A 22,050-nucleotide genomic window follows, 5' to 3' on the forward strand; every position below is an offset into this window, starting at 1 on the left:
TATCTACTTGTTTAGTAGGTTCTGATCAACTATTCCTGCACAAAGCCACTGATGAAGTACCGTAAACTTCATGATGATGGAAGTAATCATTTTATATGCAAAGGAAAATGGTGACCTAAGTTCTCATTACTGGTCATGAGGCATGAAAGTTATGACAATTGAACTCCTCTCTGAGGAATGACCAAGATACATTCACAGCTTGTACAATCATAAAAATAGCCTTTGCAACTAGACAATGTACAGCCCTGACAGAAAAAACAAGTATGCTTCCCCATAGTGTCTTTCCTACATCACTTTTAGAATCACAGAATGGTTTGGGTTGGAAGGGAACTTAAGGGACCTCTAGTTCCAACCCCTCTCCATGGGCAGGGACACCTTCCATTGGACCGGGTTGCTCAGAACCCCATCCAGCCTGGCCTTGAACAATTCCAGGGATAAGGCATCCACAAATTCTCTGGGCAACCTGTTCCAGTGTCTTACCAACCTCACAATAAAGAATTTCTTCTTTATATCTGGTCTAAACCTACGCTCTTTCAGTTTGAAGCCATTCCCCCTTGTCCTGTCACTACATACTCTTGTAAAAATAAGTCCTATCTTTCTTGTAGGCTCCCTTTATGTACTGGAAGGCTGCAATCAGGTCACCTCGAAGTCTCCTCTTTTCTAGGCTGAACAATGCCAATTCTCTTTTCCAATAGAAGAGGTGCTCCATCATCTTGGTGGCCCTCCTCTGGACCACCTCCAACAGGCTGATGTCCTTCCTCTGCTGGGGAATCCAGAGCTGGATGCAGCACTCCAGGTGGGAGGCACCTATTAAAATATACTCATAATCTATAAATTTATTTCAACACACAGAGCTCCAAAAACAATGGGACAGCTTTTCTCTTTCCACATTTTTAATCATCCAAGGATGGTATATGACAAGTGGTAGGCTGTGGAAGACTGAATTTTGTATCTCAAGCTTGTCAGGCAAAAATACTGAATAAGTAAATCAATACCCATCTTCCTGAGACACAGTCAGCCTCAGCAAACTGCTGCCAGATGCAGGGATGTGACATGCCTGGGGAGCCATTGCACAGTACCTCACAGCAAAGCCCTGGGAACATGGGGCTGCCAAGCACAGGGCACCAACTCTGGCAGCCTCCTATTCATTCAAAAAGTAACAGATACACTAAGTTGGATAAAATATTGATAAGACAGCAAGTTAAACTTGTAAGTTGATGGTGGCTGGCTCCAAGACTTTGATGAGCAATTAATAAACGTTGGGACCAACTCATTTTTTCAGACCGTGCCTGAGCCTAGGGCCTGCAGCAGCACCTCCTTCCTATTCCAGTGACAGAAAAGTAGGTCAGCATGATGGGGGCAAGTAAATACCACTATAAATCCCATCTCTGATAAGCTGTCCAAGTTCATTCTTGTTTTATTGTGCATGGCTCAGGTTTCATCCAAATCCTCTTCTGCATATGTTCTGTATTTCCCTGAGTGCCTTGTCTGTGGTAACGTAACCCCTGTGGTTACTTCCCTTTCTCCAGCACTGAGATGGCAATAGGCAGATGTACTCATTTGCCCTGAAGAGACTCACAAACACAATTTAAAGTGAATGTTTAAGTATGTAATAATGTATACAAACCACTAACTCTGGACAGATTGTATTAATGTCTTGTGTTTGGGCCACATCTAGGATCAAGTTTCTTCTAGGAAAAAAGGGAGCTATTTTACTTGTTAAAATCCACCAAATCCCAAGTATTTAGCTGAGAACACAATGAGAACAAAAAGAACCATGTGAACTACATCTTCCAGTATCTCAGTACTCTTTCTAAAATGAAACACAAAAGTTTGTGGCTTGCAATCATAATCATTACAGTCATTGCTAAAGCCAGAGTTACTCAAGTGACTTCTGAATGGAAACTTTTCATAACTCACAAATTGGGTGGTGGATGATCCTGTTACATTAAAAAAATGTATTTGCTCTTTTGAGTTTTCCCTCAAACAGTGGGTGGTGCTTGCTTTCTGTGTTTCTCTCTTGTTACATACATTATGTTATTATAAACACATATGGGAAATACACACAACTACCCACGTAAATGCATGGCGATATCTATGTGATAAACTGTGGAGGCACATCGTGAATTGTAAACACATACGAGAAACACATTTCATAAGTAACTGTGATTTCCTCACCTGTAGCTGCCCACGAGCACATTTCCCACTTACACAGGAAATGGTCTGATATTCCAAACACCTTAGAGCTGCCATTTGCAAAAACAGCTTGTGCCCCAGATATTAGAACATACCTTTAGAATAGTTCCTATTCTATTCCATGCACATCTCAAATTCTACTATCTTCAGTTCATTTTTTTAAAATAACACAAATTTAATGTCCTGTACCTTGGGAAGGGATTCATCTTAACTAACTTTAACCTTTACACAGCACAGACATCTACAGCTGAGCTTGTCACTAGAGGACCCCTTTGTTGTTCACAGGGATAAACTGGCACTTGAAAGACTGAATTCACCTGGTCAACTGTAGGTATTTATCTTAGGATAAGACAGGTCCAGCACTACCAGTAACCATGAGAAGATCACTGGATGGACAGCTCTGATGCAGGCATTTGCACTGCAGATATTTCTGAACTAGGAAACTTGTCAGAGCTGACTTCCAGGCACCTTAGACCACTGGAAAAGGGAATGTTTTCAGCTTCTTAGTAGAGCTTGGCATTTTCTGTCAATCTTTGAAAGCTCAAGATAACCACTAAAATTGTGTCTACATTATTCACCTAAGAATTTCTTTACTTCACATTGAAAGGTTTTTCAGTCTCTTTTGACCACTGTAAGTTAAAGAGTGTCACATTCAGAGAGGGGAAAAGGAAAGCCTGTAGATCTCCAAATCCTCCTAAAACTATTTATTTTCTATAGTGAGTAAGGTCATCAGGTGATGGGACTGCAATAAAAATTTTATCAGCATTGTTTTGTTATGGACACATTACTCACAAGTAGCAAAACAATGAGGAATTTAGGTAGGTCATTCCTGGAAAAATAGCAATGGATCTATAAAGCACACCACACCTGGTGGCAAACTGTCCATGTATAAATGTATGTATATATATATACATATATGTGAATCTATCTATCTATCTATCTATCTATATGCCTGAATATGCACTCCCGCAACCTCCTCCTCTGCATCTCCTTATTTTAGTGATTTAATTTCAAACTGCTGCTCACCCATAAGCTCAGTTGTAGGATTTTCCAAGGGAGGCCAGTGGTCTTTTTCCTTAACTTGATTTTACAACACTTTTATGTGGAAGACAGAAACTGCCTGCAACTCCTGTTCCTACTCTTGCTGAATGGGTCATTTTACTGGGGCTAGGGTTGTTTCCTCTCTCTTTGTTCTTTCTCTGACAGATAGGCTGATGAGAAAGGCTGCCCTGTATTCTGCTGTCAGTGGGCTCAAGTTTCCAACAGTGTTGTACTACCTGACCAAAATAAAATGGAATTTTAAGCACATGGTGATGGAGGTAGAATTTTCCTGATGCATGAGGGAAAATTACAGTAGTGTGATAACTTCTAATTTAAAAGATTATGCTAATGGTCTAGTTGAAATTTCAAGATTCTCTAATTCCCCAATCTTTCAGCTTCTTTTAAACCAAAAGGAATCAGTACAGAGGCCTTGGCATGTGTTTGATTCACAGCAAATTATCCTCTTCTTTTGTGTTTCCTCCATTTTCAACAAGTCTGACTAGGAACAGATTACCACACAAAGATATTAACCAAATATGTAAGAAAGTACTGCCAAGAAATGTTAGCAAGGAATAAATTGATTGATTGATGGAAAATGTCTTTCCTAACTAACTGTGGGTTCTGAATATGAAAACAGTTACAGATTACAGGATGATAGGTGCTGATGTGCTAACACTGGCTAGGCTCATATATTTTCACAATTTCTTAACTGTTTACTTACTCCCTCCAGCAATGGAGAGACTATTTTTTTCACTCTTTTGAATACAAATTTAAATACTTTCAGATAAAATTAAATAATCTGCCTGAGCTTTCAGGTTAAATCATCAATCCTCTACCACATAGATGTTAGAGATAAATCCTTTGTTACACAGTACAAACACACCTGTTTTCAGTATGCTTCCAACATTTCACTTCCTTACCAGACCAAAACAATTTCACCCAGAGCAAGCATAGCTTGTCACACAGTGCATTGTGTAGCTTTAACTTGTGCTTCTTTAGACCATTTTCTAGCTAAAAAGGGTCACCACTGCAGGCAACATTAGCCGTGGAGGCAGTTTTCCTATTCTGTGAACAATTTTGAAAGACGAAAGACAATCTTCCCATTTCACACTGTCGGAAGGAAAAAAAAAGAAGGAATGCTTCTCTTCTTTTAATCAAACAACTAAAACTGTGGGACAGGACACACGATAGATCTTTGACTGTACACACGGCTCCATTTTTTTCTTCTTACATGACTGTGTTTTGGCCTGTTCCAACTAGCAGCCTCCAAGAGGAAATCTGGGTGTGGTTTGGGGATAGATCACGCCACCAGCTGCTCTGAATAAGAGTTATAAACAAGAACTTCAACAGCCTTAACTCCCTCTGCTGCACTCCACCATAATCCCACCAATTTTGTGCTGCCCTATACAGTATCTGTACCCCTTTGCGAGCCACACACTGAGGCACGCAACACAAAGCCTTCCTTTTCCTGCCATCAAAACATTCTCCAACAACTTCCAACGTGTCTCTTAAAACAAATATTTTAACTACTTAGGCCTGAGAAAACATGCACAAAAATAGTGATATCTCGGGATGCAGGGGAACCACAGATTCAGTGGAGACCAGGATCCAATGCTATTTAGGTAGGCAGAGAGGGTCAGCCTACCTTAGAGGAGTCTGATCCTAATTAGAACAGACACAAAAGGCTCTATGCTCAGAAGCCACTCTATTTAGAATAAATAAAGCAGCCAAGCTCCATCCACATACCTCATAACAGGTAGGAGCTGAGTGCCTAAGTAAAGTCCAGGGATTCACATGCAAGAAAAAAAACCAGTTCACCAGGATTTGTGAGCTTAATGGTTGATTATTCACTAGCCTTCTCAGGTAGGTCCCTCCATCTTTCCTCCTGGAATCATTCTATGGCTGTACAAATAATAAAATATTTCTTGGAAAAAAGACACCTGTGGATTTGAAGCTTAGATCCCTGTACCAATGTATGCAAAACTGGGATCTTCTTAAAGACCAGAGTTACTGGAATAAAGTAGACTGTTTTCTTCTCTATGTTTTTGACCAGAAAAAGCTTTTGAAAAAATTAACTGCAAATTATATGTTTCTGCAAGGAGTTTTCATTTTGTGAGAAAGGCCCAGGCTAGCTTTATGTGAGGACCACACACTCCCATGGACAGAAGATGATGATGCTGATGAATTGCTGCTTTCAGCTGTGGGATTTAATTATTCTTATTCTCTACAGCTGGCGTTATTGTGTTGTGATGTGTTTATCTTCTGACATCTCGAGGGGAGGACGAAATAATTTACTACATTCACAATGCCAAAGGGACAGTTTGAATAAGAAATGCTGCAATAAGACCTGCATGACTATGTCCTCTGGCATGAATGATGAATCCAGGCCCTTCAGATCTTTTTTTCTAGCTGCACTAACAGACTGGAAGCATTTTTTTTTTTAATGTTACAGGAAAATTACAGTAAAGTTAAGCCTATTTTGACAAGGTGAAGAAAATGTACTAGTTTATATTGGCTGATGTCTATCTAGCCTGTGTTCCTGAAGCCTTTCCCTTCATTTTTACAGGCTGGCAGGGTCACTAATCCTATTCATTTTCAGTTTGTCAGTCAATAATCACTTATGTGGCACTATGTCTTTGGAAATGACAGCTGAGACAAGATCTGATGTGCAGCCTTCCTTACACAATGCCTTCCTAAATACCAATCTGAGGCGGCTGAAAGGACCAAATACTCTAAATCTGATAATGACATGTTCACCAAGCTTATCATAAACAAGGTTTTGGGGAAGTTTATAACACTGCTGTGTGGAAAATGTCTCTACTCTGATGCCATAATGAAGTCATACGAAGCAGAACAGTCCCTGCCATTGACATTAATGAGAGTCAACTTTTTTTGTTTTGTTCTAAGGCATTTTAATTGTATCACAGGCAGAGACCATCTGGCTTAGGAATGAATATTCAGTATCTGCAGCAGATGCTGAAATACTTGAGAGAGAAATGGTACTTCCTGGCTTCCAGCTTGCACAAAATCCAACACTAAATCTGGTGTGGTGCATAGTTAGCTAAATTGTAATTTGATGATCGATGAATGTCTTTTTAGGCCATTATCATCTCATGATTTAGTTATTGTTTACTAGTTTGGACTTTATCTCTTAAAAAAGATCAATTTATGATAAAAATTACTAAGGTATATGGGCGCTAAAAGGGATAACATACTTCACTGCACTCTGCAGAGGTCAGCTCATCAGCCTTTATTTACTGAGAAGTCATAGGGAGAGAAATAAATTTATTTTTTTGCGGAATAAACATAATTTCTCCCTTATGTGTGACAGGTGAAATCCACATTTAGGAAAAATTTAGAGAAAACATTCGCAAAGAAATTTAAAGAACAGGTACCGCAGCAGACAATAACTTTCCTGAGAAAGAATCAAGACGAGAAAGAATGAAACCATTGCTTCCAAAGAGCAAGAACTAATTTCACAAATTTTATGAGTATCACCAGATCCTTTAGTTTGGCCTATCTTATTTCTTCAGGAGTGCCTCTTGCTCCAGCTTTTTTGGGGGAAAAAACATCAAATTCATTTGGCGGAAAATTTTTCTGAGCTATGTTTAGAGACTAGAAGACAATGTTTCGCAGTTTCGAGAAACTCAAGCTGTTATAACTTTGAGGCGATTATGTATCATGGCCTCTTTACTAGACTCCAGGTTTATTTGTTTAAGTACCTAAATATCTTGAAGCAGCTTTGAAGTGGATGTTGAGCTGTCAGCCTTGTCTGCCACACTGAGCTGCCTCAAATATGAGCAGCCCAGCAAGACTGGGGGCCAGGCTGCAATCCCTAGGAGGTATTTGACCTGAATCTAACTGGTACCAGCGCGGGCAGAAATGCATTCAAAGGTAGTGGAGGCTGTGCCTCAATACTTTGGAATTAAATCAAACAACATGTTGACTTTCTCCTGAGAGAATGTGATGTGATGCATTTCCTCACTGGAGCTCTCTGGGGTGTGCTGGCTCTCACGAGTGCCAGGTTGTAGTGGGTGAAGCAATTTCCTGCACATGTTCAGAAACCACTCTGAAATACTTCAGGGTGATAATAGTTAAAGTCAATGTGACCAGAGAGCCATCACCTCATTTTCACTGCATTACTGCCATAATCTTAGAAGAAAGATTCATAAAAACGCACTTGGGAACAAAATTCCAGGGGAGAAGAAATCCATACTACCAACTATCAGCTAACGTTACCAGACAACTGAATTTTCTTGTATTTTCTCAGGAGAAATTTACCCTAGTGCACGAGACCAACACAAGACTCTCATAGGCTTGAATGCTGGATACTACAGCCCTCATTAGAACACTATTAAAATTGCCAGGCAGGCTTTCAACGTGGGCTTGCTGTGGAGCTAAACATCTTGTGACGACGCAGTTCTTTCAGAGCCAAACAGGGCACACCTCTGGGATGAAGCACTTCTGAATACATAGGCATATCCTAAGCAATAAGCAATAAGCAAAGAGTAGGAGCTGGAGCTGTAAATCAGAAGTCTAAGGGAGTATGGGAAGAGTGAAAGCAACAGTTTCCCTCTCCTTTGGCTTATAGGAAAATATATCAAGTGTTATACAAAAATGTGAAAATCTGATAACTGAAGCATTCAGATATCCAAACCTGAAGCTATTCTGACTCAAAAAGAAATTGATACATTTGATTTTCAAGCAGTACAGACATCACACTTCCATGAAGATCAGTATGTTTCTCCATTGCCTGTTGCAAGGCAGAATTTCTTTAGAGTAGTATCTCATCCAAAGAATAGGAAGTGATCAGGAACTATCAGTGGCACTACTATTAGGGCTGTAAGTATGAGATTCCCTCTTGTGATAAATCCAATGTAATTTTATGTGTTCAGTGACATCAGTGAACACATAAATGTCAGTGTCTAATCATTGTCAATATAATACAAAAATGTCTCCCTTGGCACACCAATAAAACTGGGTGGGATTGAGTGCTGCAAACAAGAGACTCAAAACTTACTCTCAGGCATGGGAATTTTGTCAGAATTTTGTCGCCTCAGAGGAACTGCTGAGCACAACCTAAACTTCTACATGAAACTGTTATGTCAGCAAGGTGAAGTAAGCCCAGTGAAAAAATGCCACCACCTGAAACTGATATTTTAAATGGCAATCACAAGAGGCAAAATAAGTTTAATGTATATAGTTTGGCAAAGCTGCACTCTGCTTCTTTAAGAATGCATTACATTATGAGCATTCTTATTACAATTTTATTGCAATATTCAAGGTGCACTCAGAAGACACTATTTTTTTAAAATATGTGTTTATTTGTTTACATCTTATTTTACAACTACTCTTCCAGCCTTCAGTTTCATTTCTAAAATGAAAGCTAGAGATATTTCCATATCAAAGTTTAAAATTAATTTGCTTTTTGAGACATAGCCCTTGATCTAAAATAGTTCATTTTAATTAGGACATTCAATTTTCTCTAATGAAATCAAGTTCCATTTACCTAATCCAAAACTACTTTCTGAAAGAGCTATAAGCAGTACATTTCCTCAGCACAAGCCCTTGTAAGGCTTGTCCGCATGAGGAGATTGTACCTACACAGCTAAACTGATTTCAGATTGATCTACTAAAATCCCTTTAAAATGTTACCCATAACGGGGTCTACCCCACTTCTGGATCAGTTTTATCAAGCAGATTTAAGTTTCCTAATGCGAACCAGGAATAGATAATAAAAAAATCAAGTACCATTACAAATATGTGTTAGGATGGAAAAGCTAATTAAAAATTGTCCCACCTCCCAGAGCACAACTGTCTGGACCTGCACATCCTGGAGCACTGCCATCTCCCACCACCATTTTTATACAGCTTCCTTCTTCCCTTTGCCCTCCTCTCTGGAACATGTTACGTACATGTAGACCATGCCAGATCATGTCTGCTTCTCATTAAGAGAATGTACAAGACATTTCTGAGGAACGCTTTGCATATTCTGGCTCGATGTTAGGATGATGTTCTGCCCCCATGCACAGCTCAGAGGCACGTGGACGGATCAGGGCAGAGATAACCAGTGCGTGGGCACAGGCAGTGAAAAGCACTCCCTTCCCCTGCTGTGACAGCTCTATTTAAAGTAAATGTTTTTTTGGGGGAAAGCCTGTCTTTATCAATTTTGTACGTCTCATCAACACAGAGAAATGCAACAAATACCACACATTATTGCAAACTCTGAAACACCTTCAGTTTCTTGCTGACTGCAGTTTTCACAATGCAGGGGCACGGCAACAAAATTATTTAAAAAACTGCATACCTTGAAACACAGCCAGGCTGTCATCCATTTGACCACTTTCACAACCCAAAAAACATGCTTGTAGAGCTCAGTATTCACTACTCCAGGGTCTACTACATTAGCAGTCACATGGCTTCCATTTGCAGTCAGAAGATGCTGTAGTCGATAGGTAAATAACACAAGGGCAAGTTTGCTTTGGGCATAGGCTCCATGGGGTGAATACGAACATCTGCACACAGGAGAGAAAAAGGAAGATGCACATAAAAATAACCAGAAGGGAAATAAAATTGCACAAACATCAAATGTACTCCATTTTGCAATATCCAGCAAACAGCTATACATTGAATCATCAGAAGAAACAGATTATCACTGGCAAGCATGTTGTTTGCTCAAGTTCTGGTGATTATTCTGTCAGACACCAAACCTTATTTATGTCAGGGAGATTTATTAAAATAAAATTACACAATACTTGTCGGAATCTCTATGTCAAACTATTTAAACTAGAAATGCTGAGGCATCAATCTCCAAGCTATCATTGCCTTGAGACCCTCAAACTTCTCTTTTTCACTCCCCTCTTCCCAAACATACATACCATGTTCCCACCTAATAAATGTCTGATCATACCACTCCTGATTATTATTATTATTTGTATTGCATCAGTATCTACTAGTTGAAGGTTCTTGTGTTGGGCACGGTAGAGATGAGTAAGGTACTCATTGCACCTGCCCCAGTGATGCATCAGTGTGTGCACAGTTAAAGATATGGATAAAAATATGGGCAAGGAGAGTGGCTGCAAGTGTAACCACATTATGCCCTATACAGACTTTAAAGCATAAATGGCTGGCTGGGTCTATTCCAAAGAGGTATTACAAAGGAACACAAATTCTGGGAGTTACAGCAAAACCTGTTGAGACTCCTGTGCACCTCTCTCATCTGGATGTCAAATGTGCCTTTCTTTAAAGTCAAGCTTTCTAGGAACTGCTGATTAGTCGGGTTTCATTGCATGTAGGCAGCAGTACATTTCTTTCTTTTCTAATAAGCAGGCTAGTTTCAGGCAAATTAGCAGGTATGTCACTTAAAATGCTCCTCCAGACTGGGGCCTCAGCATCACTTCCACAAATTCCTATGCCATGACAATTCACTCCTGTAATCGCTACAGCCTCTCATCTAACCTTATTTGTGCTTAGCAGAACCAAAGGTAAGTGGTGGCATTACAAACAGCTCATAGGCAAAGCAGGCTGGAGCCTAAAGCAACAGGTTCCCGGGGATAGTAAAACTGCTTTGGTCCCCATCCACTTTGCCTCTGCCACAGCCTGGGGAAGTGATGTTGCATGCTGCCGCTGCCCATGTGGAGTCAGGGGTTAGGACCTGTGGGGCAGCAGGACTCTAACCTGCTGGTGAAGAGTGATAGAGGGACACAGACCAAAAGCAGAACCCTTCTTCCCAATTCTCTCCTTCCCCCAGATGTTGTCCTGCCTCTGTGGTGGCCACAGCTATAGCTCTATCCTCTACACTTTCACCGTTGGTGCAGCAAATGCCTGGACCCGGGATGCTCCTACTCTGCTGGAAAGCCTGCTTATAGTTTTCTGTGGCTGCTACTACATGCAAGTTCTTTTATTTTGAATGAACAGCAAATATATGAGTTCTTTTTGTTATCTCATTCTTATCGAATATCTTATTTATAATATGCTGTACACTTCACCACAGAAAGCACAGGATGTTAAGAAACAGGCAAACTCTCTGCAGAGGTATAAGGCTACTGAAGCAATTTAACTGCCCATGTTATTTGAAAGTACTCAGAAACTTGGAGACACAACAGTAAATCACACAGCTCAGCTACAGGAAGGAAAAGACAACAATGCTGAATGTCCGGTGCATCTCTTTTCTTTTTTTCTTCTTTTTTTTTTTTTTCCCTGTTCTATTCTTGCTGAAGCAAATCACGAACAAATGGTCTACAAAAGAGTTATATAAATTGAGAACAAAAAAGGGCAGCTGATTATAGGTGGCCCTTGCACCAACCAACAGTTTCAGCTGTAACATGCTGGATAATGTAGCTCCACTATCATAAAGATATCACCTGCACCTTCGGGCAAAATGGGCTATTTTAAGAATAAAGAACAATCACTGCATGAATACAAAAGTGAGTTGGCATTAGTCAGGAAATTGCAGTTACATTTTAAATTCAGTAACGTCTGTGTTCTGATCTGAGACACTCAAAATGTCACCTTATGCTTCATGCATATTTCAACCCTTTTAACTTGAAGGACCAGATCCTCAGCCGCTACAGGCTTCTCTTGTGCACAGCCATGTGGGGCAGAGCTCATGCCACCCCTGGGAAGAAGCACTCATCCCAAGCTGCCTGGGGCAGCCAGTTGGCAGGTAACCCTGGCACTCCTCCATCAGTGCCACCATCCCCCACTGAATGCAACCTGGGGCACAACACAAGCTTCCTGAGTTGAATTAGAGTGATCTTGTCTGGCAAGTGGATTGCGGGTAAGCATGGCTGGGGACCACTCTAACTTGTTCTGCCTGGGTCTAGTCTGGCCTTCAGTAACCTTCAGATGCCAGGCAAGAGGATGGTAGACTCTCCCCACGATTTCCCATTCCCACATTTTGTGTGAGTGTTGTTTTGACTTACCTTGTGGCAATGAAGCATGAAATACAAGGGCTGGATCCTCAAAAGCCTTGTATTTGCATAGATATCTATGTCAGAGAAACACGAGTGCTGAGAAGATATAAAAAGCTACCCAATCAATGAGGAAGCCTTTTATATCACAGTGCAGAGATGCAAATGATTTGCAAGGCAGCAGAGAATCAGACTTCAATAACATGCTATAGATTTAAGGATATAAAATTGGATACACAGAGCAGACCCTTTTGGCAGAACCCCTACAATGATTACCTGCTCTCTTCTCATTTTCTTTGTGTGTGCTTTTTGCTTTCCAGGAACCTAACATCAATGGACTACATAAAACAGAGGAATAACGTGACACAGAACTGACAAGGATTTTTGTTGAACAACTGTTTTGTTTGTGAGACCCCATTTTATTAGAATCATGTTGTTTAAATGCCACGTTGAAAAAAAAATCAACATTGGTTACTTGACCTCATTACGTCAGTCTTAACTTTATGTATCAGTAAAACAGGCGCACTTAGGCTTCTGCACCTATACCATGATTGCATCTCCCATGCACATACATGTAGAATCACAGAAGGGTTTGGGTTGGAACAGACCTTTAAAGACCACCTAGTCCCACTTCCCTCCCATAAGCAGAGACATCTTTCCACTTGACAAAGTTGCTCAAAATCCCATTCAGCCTTGCTTTAAACATTTCCAGGGATGGGGCATCCACACTTTCTTTGGACAACCTGTTCCTGTGCCTAATCATCCTCATCATAAAATTTTTTTTTCTTTTGTCCAGTCTGAGTCTACCTTGTTTCAGTTTAAAACTGTATTCCTCTTACGCATGGAATTATCTGGCTTTAAAGCCTATGCATCTTAATCTAGCCTCTCTTGGCACTTCATGCTCTGTATGTACCTTTTCCACAATAAATGAAAGTATAATTGCATAGTAAAAAACACTGATATTATGCATTTCCACTTTTCTGAAGGCTCTAAAATCTTTCTGAAATGAAAGTGCATGCAAGAGGCAAACCATCCCAAAGCAGAACACCGCTTACCAGAAAACTGTGCTGGCACACACGAGGTGCCTGTGACTCTTGGACCCTTGAGGACACAGGGTATTGATGCTTCACAGTAAGGCAGGCAGGCTCTCAAGCAGAGAAACTCTGCCTCCTAAGTAAGTGATCAGCCAGGCAAAAGACTGGTAGCTCCCAGCTCCCAGTGGTATCCATATAGGATGCTGGCCAGTTGGCTAGACCTGGAAGTACTGGGGTTCAATGCCCAGGGATTCATCCTAATAAATGTTTGAGTGACGCCAAACAGCACGTGCTGTGATATGGCAAACCTGTACACAGTCAGCAGCTAGGAAAAGTGTAGCAAGGACTTTGTAGGAAGAAGTTCAGTGGGAAAGCAAGGCACGTCTGGCATCAGGAGCTTTGAAAAGTTCATGCTCACCCACTCATTGGAGTGGGGCTCTCCATGGACCACTCTTCCTACCATGGAAAACAGTGTCCCCTGGGGGATGCCCCTTCATAGTATTTTGTTGAGTCACTGCTGATAAAACAGGGCAATGCCCAACTCACTAAACAAAAACTATAGGAGGAGGTAAGGCAGATAGAGTTTATTTAGCTGCTTTGAAATCTGGCCAAAAGGGCAGTTATATACATGACCTTCTCCTTCCTTTAAAAATAATGTTTTATTGATTCTATATTGATGAATAAAGGATCAGGATAAGGCAGGTTCTACATTTTGTGTCAAATTAATTTTTAGCAGGAATTCTTAATTTTGGCTTAAGATTTTTTTGCAACATAGCCTACATGTTTGAATTGTCATTACAAAAATTAGGGAGGAGAAGAGAAAGAGTTTGTTTTGTATTTCTGCCAGAAAAATTTTAATATTTACATCTGGAGTGAATGCCTTGTGGTTTGTTGATTTTTTTTATTTTGATTTTTTTTCTTTTTTTCTTCTTTTCCACCAGAAGCTGATTTTGCCACTTATCTCCATGGTGCTGTCTCCAGCAGCAGTCTCCCTATACAATGTATTTGTAAAAAATAATGAGAAGCCAAATTTCAAACTGAAGCCTGCAGTAGCTAATTAGGTGTTTAAATATGAGCTCAGTTGCTACCCCAGTTTGAAAACTGGATCCATGTTTAGCATGTCCCTTGGCAATCAGTCTTCTTCTTGTTTCTTTTCTGGCTGGCTTTAGTTGGTCTGTGTTCTGTAGTGGTGTCCCACTTACGTCCAGTGATCTCACGTTCAGTAAAGAGCATTAAGTAAGTTCAGGGTACCCACTGAGTAACAGCAGAAACAAAACTGCTGCTCAGCACAGACCACTTCCTTCACACCTCCTGTGCATGGGCTTTCTTGTTGCTCTCAGCTTTTTCACTCTCATTCACGGCTCCTTTAGCATGTGGAGGAAGCGGATAAGGACCAACTGACAGCACCCTTTCCCTTCCCCACCACATCTTGCTTCAGCAAGAGGTTTGGAGGACATGTGACTATCCTGACTGACACACAGGTCAGCCTGACATACTGACAGCCAGTGCTAGCAGTGAAGGTTTCCTGATGTTGACCTCTTTCACACCACACGTGTCTTGCACATGTCTTTCACCCATCACCATGCTTCCCAATTTCCAGGGTGTTAAGTAGAGGGCAGAGTGCACCAAGATCAAACTGCAGAACGACTCAGCTGCTATGTGCTCCATTAAAAGACAAGTGATGCAAAACGTGGTTGACATGCTGGGTTTTTTAATGAAAGGACAGCCACACAAAATTTCAATATAGGCCTTAGAATGAATCAGAGAATTAGGCAAAACACAGGCTTGCTGTATTAAAACAACTAAAGCTTCCTAATGATTTATGTATTAATCTTGGAATACATCATCATCATTGCTTAGTCAAGACTATAAAAGTCTATTATTAAACTCTCATGAAGCTTTCACAGTCTTAAATTTTCTTTCTCTGGGGAATGCAGCACAAGATGCAGTTTCTTTCTCTTTTCCTATGATAAACCAAAGCCTGAGTCCTAAACATTGCTTATTAGATTAAAGCAGGCTTCCTGACAGTACTACATATATTTACCCTGTGAACACATTTTCTGAATCTCATCAATTGGGATAAAAAATGATACACAGAGAATGAGAAAAGACCGAGATGGAGAAATGAGAAATGAGGAATGTAGCATCAGGGACTCCTAAAGAGCTCTCATGACCCTGTGATGAACTTGTTCAAAAGGAAGGCTACAAGACCAATACATGAAATTAGTAGTTCTACACAAACTAAAAAGTGAATAATTTATGTCCTAATTTGTGACATGGACGTTACTTAAGCACCCATAGGACAGTGACACTTTCAGAGCAACCCACCTCACCCTATAATTCTGAACTATGGACAAAGACTGACCTCATCTCAGAGGCCAAATCTCTCTTCCTGCACTGAGCTCCTCACTTCCACATGCTGCTCACACGCAGCTCTGGCCAAATCCGGGCTTTCTCTAGCGTCTTTATCTTACTGTAGTAAAATAACATTTTTCTTCTTAAAATTACACTATAAGGGTAGAAACTCAGAGCTAGGAGATGCTCTCTTTCTCTAACAGGCAAAATGTTGGTGATAGTCTCAGTAACTGATATCTCTGCAAATAAGTGAATCCTGCCTTGTGCTTAACCCATAATTCAATAGAAGCCACAAATTGGAAGCTGGATTGTGTTTTGGTTTCTTTTTTAAAGTCATGTTTCCCAACTTCCAGCACTTCACTGTATAAATACAAAGCATTTAGTGACTAGCCCCTTGTTACAGTCTGTGGGAAATGCAGAGGGAACAAAAATTAATTTATTGTCTCTGGAGGACTACATTTAGTAAAGGAACCTGGAATGTCTTTATTATAAAATCATTTATGAAAGGCAAAATAAGCAGGGGCTTGTCATCTTGGGCGTTACTGTCATCAAGACAGAATCAGTGCCTCAATTTTCATTTGGCTGATCCCTACTTCTCATGACAGGAGATGAGATGCCAAGTGCCCTTCTGATCTACTGAGTTTTGCTGTGTGCAGTTCAGTTGCTGTGTGCTCAGCACAGTTCCCAAATATATCAAACATGGACTCAAAGGCTGGACATCTCAAAGTCTCATGAGAATCAGTATCTTTAAAAAAGTCAAATTTTTCTGTTTGTGTACAGTTGGTTTCAACTGTTTGGGATTATTTTAAATATCAATGGTAAATTCAAGTCGTAATTACTGTAATTTCATTCTCCTGGGAAATATATTTCTTTATTTAGAATGATATAAATTGCCTCTTTTCTATAGTCGGGGCATGTGATGCAGTATTAAGTACTTACTAAGAGTTGAAGTGGCATTTGAGCATAATAGGATCCCTTCATTTAATTAAAAATCTCCATTAAAGAAATGAATGAGTAAATATATAAAAGGAAGCAAGATTTTGCCTTGCTGGAACTAAGAAAAAGATAAAGGCTTCAAGACCTACATACTGGGTTCTCATGACCCTTTTGCGTGATGGGGAAACATCATGGCCATATATCTTTTCATATTATCTCTTGGATAATCTGGATCTCAGGTTATTGAAGATTGTTACACATCTTGTAAGATTATCTCTTGGATTATAAATGGGAGGAGGTTCTCTCCACCCATTTGTGGAAAGCTTCCTAAGTCTCCTGCAATAGAGCTCCTAAGTTGAAAGAAGCAAAGAGGTTTCTTATGGTTTCTTCTCTTCCACCAGAAGGCATATAGGACCAAAAAATGGCCCAGTAATAACTTGAATAATCCAAAATATTTTTAAAAACCATCTTAAAACTGGTGCAGACTTTTGCAGACCAGCTGCACATTCTGAGATTTTCATTCTGGGACTCAAAAGGAACTGTAGAGTCTGAATATGTATAAAAAAGTGCTGCCATTTCAAATCTAGTGGAGTGCACGAAATGTGGTTAGCAGATTTACAGTAGACTATGTTAGTGTATATATGAAGATAATTTAAGGTTTCATTTTGTGGTGGGCTGAACCCACTGCCTTGGATTTAAAGAGGTGCTTAATGTGTTCTGCAAGTGCAAATATTCCCCACACTGAAGGACTGGTCTGTCTTACCACACAATGTGGCTTGAATGTACACACATACTGCAAAATCATTTTTCCTTTGAGATGCCTGCAACTACTGTGCAGAAAACCCTATGCCATTAATCTCTGTCTACAGAAACAGCAAAATATTATAGAGTCAGGCACAACATAATTTTGAAAATCAGTTTCTGTTTGTTCAAACAATTTAGCAACTTCTGCTTTTTAAAATTTTTCTTATGCAGTGAGAATATGAATATCACAGCTTCAAACTGAGTGATAAAAGTGACTGACTCCTAGAGCATGCGTTAAGACAAGGAACAAACTCACCAAGAAAGACAGCTATTTGTTAAAAACCATCACAAGAATTCTTCCTCTTAGGTGGAAGACCTTCCTAGGTTAAAGAAGAAATACAGCTGAAATGCCAACAGGTACATGAGAAATTAAAATGTGGAAGTTTTTGCATCCACGAAATTATTCAGTCCAGACATAGCAAGAAAGGCTTTTGTTTGCGTACATCAACAGCAGCACTCCTCCACTGTCAGAAACCACATGGGATGTAAATATGAAAAGGGCCTCTGAAGCAGGGGTGTCTTACTTAAGGAACATAAACAAGCCAACTTCAGCAAAACAAAAAAAACTACAAGAAAGGAGGAACATACAAAGTGGTCCACAGCCAGTATTGCAGACTGGCTATTTCTAAGTACCATAAAGCACAGTGTCAGCAATTGCTTTCTGTACTGTTTGGACTTAGAGCTGAGTTTTGGTTTTTGCTGTATAAATTTCTCAACACTGTGTCAGCCTGGAACACTATAAACAGGCTTCTGTAATGGAAACCCAAGCATTTCATAAGAAGGAGCACGGCATGGCCTGGGACCAGACCGCATGAGATCTCTTCCACTTGCAAACACACCAGAAGCAAGTGAAATTAGGCAGGTTTGGCTTTCTAGGAAATGACGAGAAGTTTCATGTCCAAACACTGAAAAACTAACACACAGTCACAGAGCTGCCCTGCTCCAGCCCAACTGAAAAAAGAACTAAAAGAAATTGCCGAGCAATCAAACTGACTGATTGATCGATTGATTGATGCTGGCAATTCAGATACTAAACATGCCCACCACTCCTTTAACATCACTGTTAAAAGCTCTTGAGCTTCTCCTAAAGCTACTGTGAGCGACAGTGCTCCTTAGTCTGCCACTCTTGGGAGGCTGAGACAGTGCTGTGTACAGCCCTCCTCCACCTTCCATGGCAAGAAATGCAGGGCTACTTCAGCACCCAATATACGATGAGAACAGAAGAAATGGAGCAACAAAGCTACAACTATATAAGACATTCTGGCAGTGTTAAAACTCCTGAGGGCTAAAATATTTTACATTTACAGTGATTAATTTTATTTAGAAAGCACAGTTTTCACAACATATTTTTAATAGAGAATTTAATCAAAAGACCAATTTTCATGTACAGGTTTAAGTTTTAACTGCTTGGTCTGCTGTTGAACAGATGAAGTTCTCCTTTGCTGAATGAAGAGGATTAGGACAGGGAGTAGATAAAAGGTTAAGAGTTACCAAATCACAGAGGCAGAAATCTGCCTTTGCCTCCCTACATAACACCTCATAATCTTTAATACATGTGGCAGGACATGGGATGTGTGGCTATGAAAAACCAGAGGCAAAAGCAGGGCTGAACCTGGAGGGGTTTTGTATAAAGTAAGCTGGTAATTTTGACTGTTTCTCTTAGCACATTATTCCAGGGCTTTACAGGCATGTGTGCCAGCCTTCCCCAGCTATGCTAGGCAGCCCGAAGGAGGAGATACTGTGATGATGGTAGTAGTTAAGGCAATTGAGAAGAATGCTTATTTGAATAATCAACCAGGACCTGAAGTTCAAAGCTTTTAAGGTTCACTCAGCCTTAATGAGTCTTTTTGCTGACAGGAAGATGTTAAACTAACTTTCCCTCTCAAGGGTGACAAGCTCTCTCCACTCCCAGTCCCTTTTGCCTTCTCTATCACACGAATGCAATACATTAACTTTCAAATTACCGTAGAACTGGTGCTAGAAAACAGCACATCTACAAGACTCACTGTCATGAGTGCCACAGAGACCTGGCTTCTCCCACCCAACCCATGGTGCAGAGAGGCTGGGCAGCAGGAACACCCCTCTCTCACATACTTACCAGCATGTTGCAATTTTGAACTAGTTCAGAAACGCTGTGTCCTATTAAATCGTTAACCATTACTAATAATCTATTGTTAAGATCATTAATTCCTTTTAGACAAGAAGGAATTTAACATTGTGACAACAAAGTAGCTACATTTAATGGCCTTGAATACATAGAAGTCTGGCATTACCTTTGTACCCGTTATTGGTTGCAGAAATTGATAGGGATCACAAAGATAAAATACTTGATGCATATGAGCTAAAAACTGTCTTTTGGATTGATGAATTGGTTTGCTGATACAGTAGCCCATTTATTTTTTTAAATTAATTTACAGAATTTGAGATCTGTGCCTTCCCCAGTACAGTCATTTTCCAGGCCAGCAAGTCAATTTTTGCAATTGATGCTAATTGCTGCAAACACAAGGGATGATTTTGCAAAGCAGCAAATCCTTTTGCATTTATACAGAAAGTATTTGGCAAAGAAGGACTGAAATACCCTTTTGTGCGTGCAGTAAGCATTTGAATACTTATCTAACATAGACAGGGAAACTTGATAACCTGCTGCAGGAAGGACATACTTAACTGAATACAGCACTGTGCTGCAGTTGGTATTCGGTCCTGTCAACAGAACATGATTTATCTTGCAAATGGAACCAGAATATGCAATAAAAGTCATTGTGGGGAAGCTGTTTAAACAATAGAACTCAAACAAAACCATATATTCCTCAAGTAAAATAAAACCTATAATAATATATATCTATCTTATGATCTAGAAGAATCTTTTATGATTAAAATTTCTGCATTTTCACAGCATTTTATTTAACCACAGTCCAGTGACACAGCTCTTACACGTAATTGTGAAAAGTCTTCTGTACTGACTAACATGGATTTACAGAAAAGGGGTAATAATTAAAATCCCTTCTACTTCCTTTTACAAATTTTCCTTTATTATATAAAAATTTGGAAAAAAAGACCCAAGAGTACTATGCTGCTACTACGCTATATCACCTTCATGTTTGTTTTCACTTCAATTGAAGATATTACACTTCCAGCTCTTTCAGTCAAAGAGAATAAAGAAACTTTAAGTGACAGATCAATTGTGAGAAGGCACTGGAGGAACAAACCAGGAATTCAAAAAATAAAAGCTTTTCCTTGGAAAAAATGTTGACTCATGAAACCATTCTTAGAGGAAAAAAAATCTGCTTTAAACAAACGTACAGCTTAAAAAAAAAGGAAAAGTAGTTTGAAACTGATGGAGATACTTCAATAGGATGGCTTAGAAATTAAAGGTTTGGAGTTTCAGTTTTACTGTCATACTTCAAAATCCGAATGCCAATGTACTCACAGGGATAATTACAAATAAATTAAAACCAAAATATTTTGAAATCACTGAAATCAAATGTTTTGGTTTGAAAAATGGATTTATATTTTCCAAAAGTAATACAACATTTTAGCTTTTAGTTGCTGTTCATGGAAAATATTTTCAAAAATTTCAGTAATGCTGATGGAAAAAAATCCTCAACTTTCTGCCCAAATTTAATACAACTTTTTTTACCAACAAACATCACACACACAGAAGAGATGAAGGACATGGCTTATCCAAGAACAGGAGGTCTCCAGCCACTTTACTTGACATATTTTCCCACCAGTACATAACACTTCCTGTTACAGTTCCTTATGAACTGCTTAACAGAGGAGACTAACTGGACCTGTCTGGTCTCTTCTGAATCCTCCCAGGTGCTGGGCAGAGCTGTTTACCCTATTTTACTCATGTGGCAGCTGGGAATTTTGCAATTCTTTTCATTTAACCTCTATTGTCTCTGACATGATTCATGCACTAGGGCAACAGGGAAAAAGTATAGAAATTATATATAATATATTCAGCTTGGAGAGTTTCAAAAAACATCAGCTCTTTCTGCAGCTGGAAAGCAGAGAAAAGAGAAAAGTGTGACTAACTCTTCTTAAATATATAGAAGATGTGCACCAGAAAAGGAACTGTGTTACTGTGGTGGGAGAGTTCATATATCTGTGATTCACAACATTACAGGGCCCATTTGGTATGCAAAAAGAGAGGATGATAAAAGGAATAGTTAGTCATGGAGAAAAAGCTAGACAGAACACACAAAGATGCTAACTCCTGGGAAAGGGTGCATATTTAAGTGTGATCCACAGTCTGGGAAAGGTAATACGGTTTTTTTTCTTTATTTTCCTAAAATACCTTCTTACTTTGGTTGCTAGAGTACTCGAAGGAGTGTCCTTCATCCCACCCTTGAAAGAGCACCATGAACTCCAGTGCACTGTTCAAGCCTATCTCTACCTAGGTAGATGGTACACTATTCTTCAAGCTTTTGCTAAAACCAGACAGCCAAATTCTCTCATGATCATGTTCTTTTCTCCTCTCACTTTAGAAAGTATTCTTTAAGGCAGGTAGAAGAGGAAAAAACGACATGCCAGCTGTGCTGCTGGAGCACATGGTGTATAATGCTTTGCATGCAATTGCTGAAATCACCACTGTTGAAATGCTTGCAGATAGATGGTGTTTCTGTTAAACTTTCACCTCCCTGAAAATAGTCATATTTAAAGCAGGGATGAAGGAGAATGATTTGCCTTAGGGATCCCCCTTGTCGACTCATGTGATTGCTGTTGAAAATGGTCTGGATCTAAAAGACCACAAAGGTGTTTGATGTTCT

At 39.8% G+C, this 22,050-nt stretch overlaps 1 protein-coding gene across 2 annotated transcripts in view; it reads right to left on the reverse strand.

Annotated features, from left to right (window-relative positions):
* DHRSX (dehydrogenase/reductase X-linked) overlaps positions 1-22,050 on the reverse strand; it is a 208,980-nt gene that overhangs the window by 21,183 nt on the left and 165,747 nt on the right. For both annotated transcript variants that reach the window (XM_027751289.2, XM_027751288.2), the window contains one exon: positions 9,545-9,752. In XM_027751289.2, coding sequence (XP_027607090.2) covers positions 9,545-9,752 — 208 coding nt within the window. The remainder of the gene's footprint in view (positions 1-9,544; positions 9,753-22,050) is intronic.

This window comes from Pipra filicauda, unplaced genomic scaffold (genome assembly GCF_003945595.2).
Source record: "Pipra filicauda isolate LSUMZ 115617 unplaced genomic scaffold, ASM394559v2 scaffold68_size4259465_pilon, whole genome shotgun sequence".
Lineage (NCBI taxonomy): Eukaryota > Metazoa > Chordata > Aves > Passeriformes > Pipridae > Pipra > Pipra filicauda.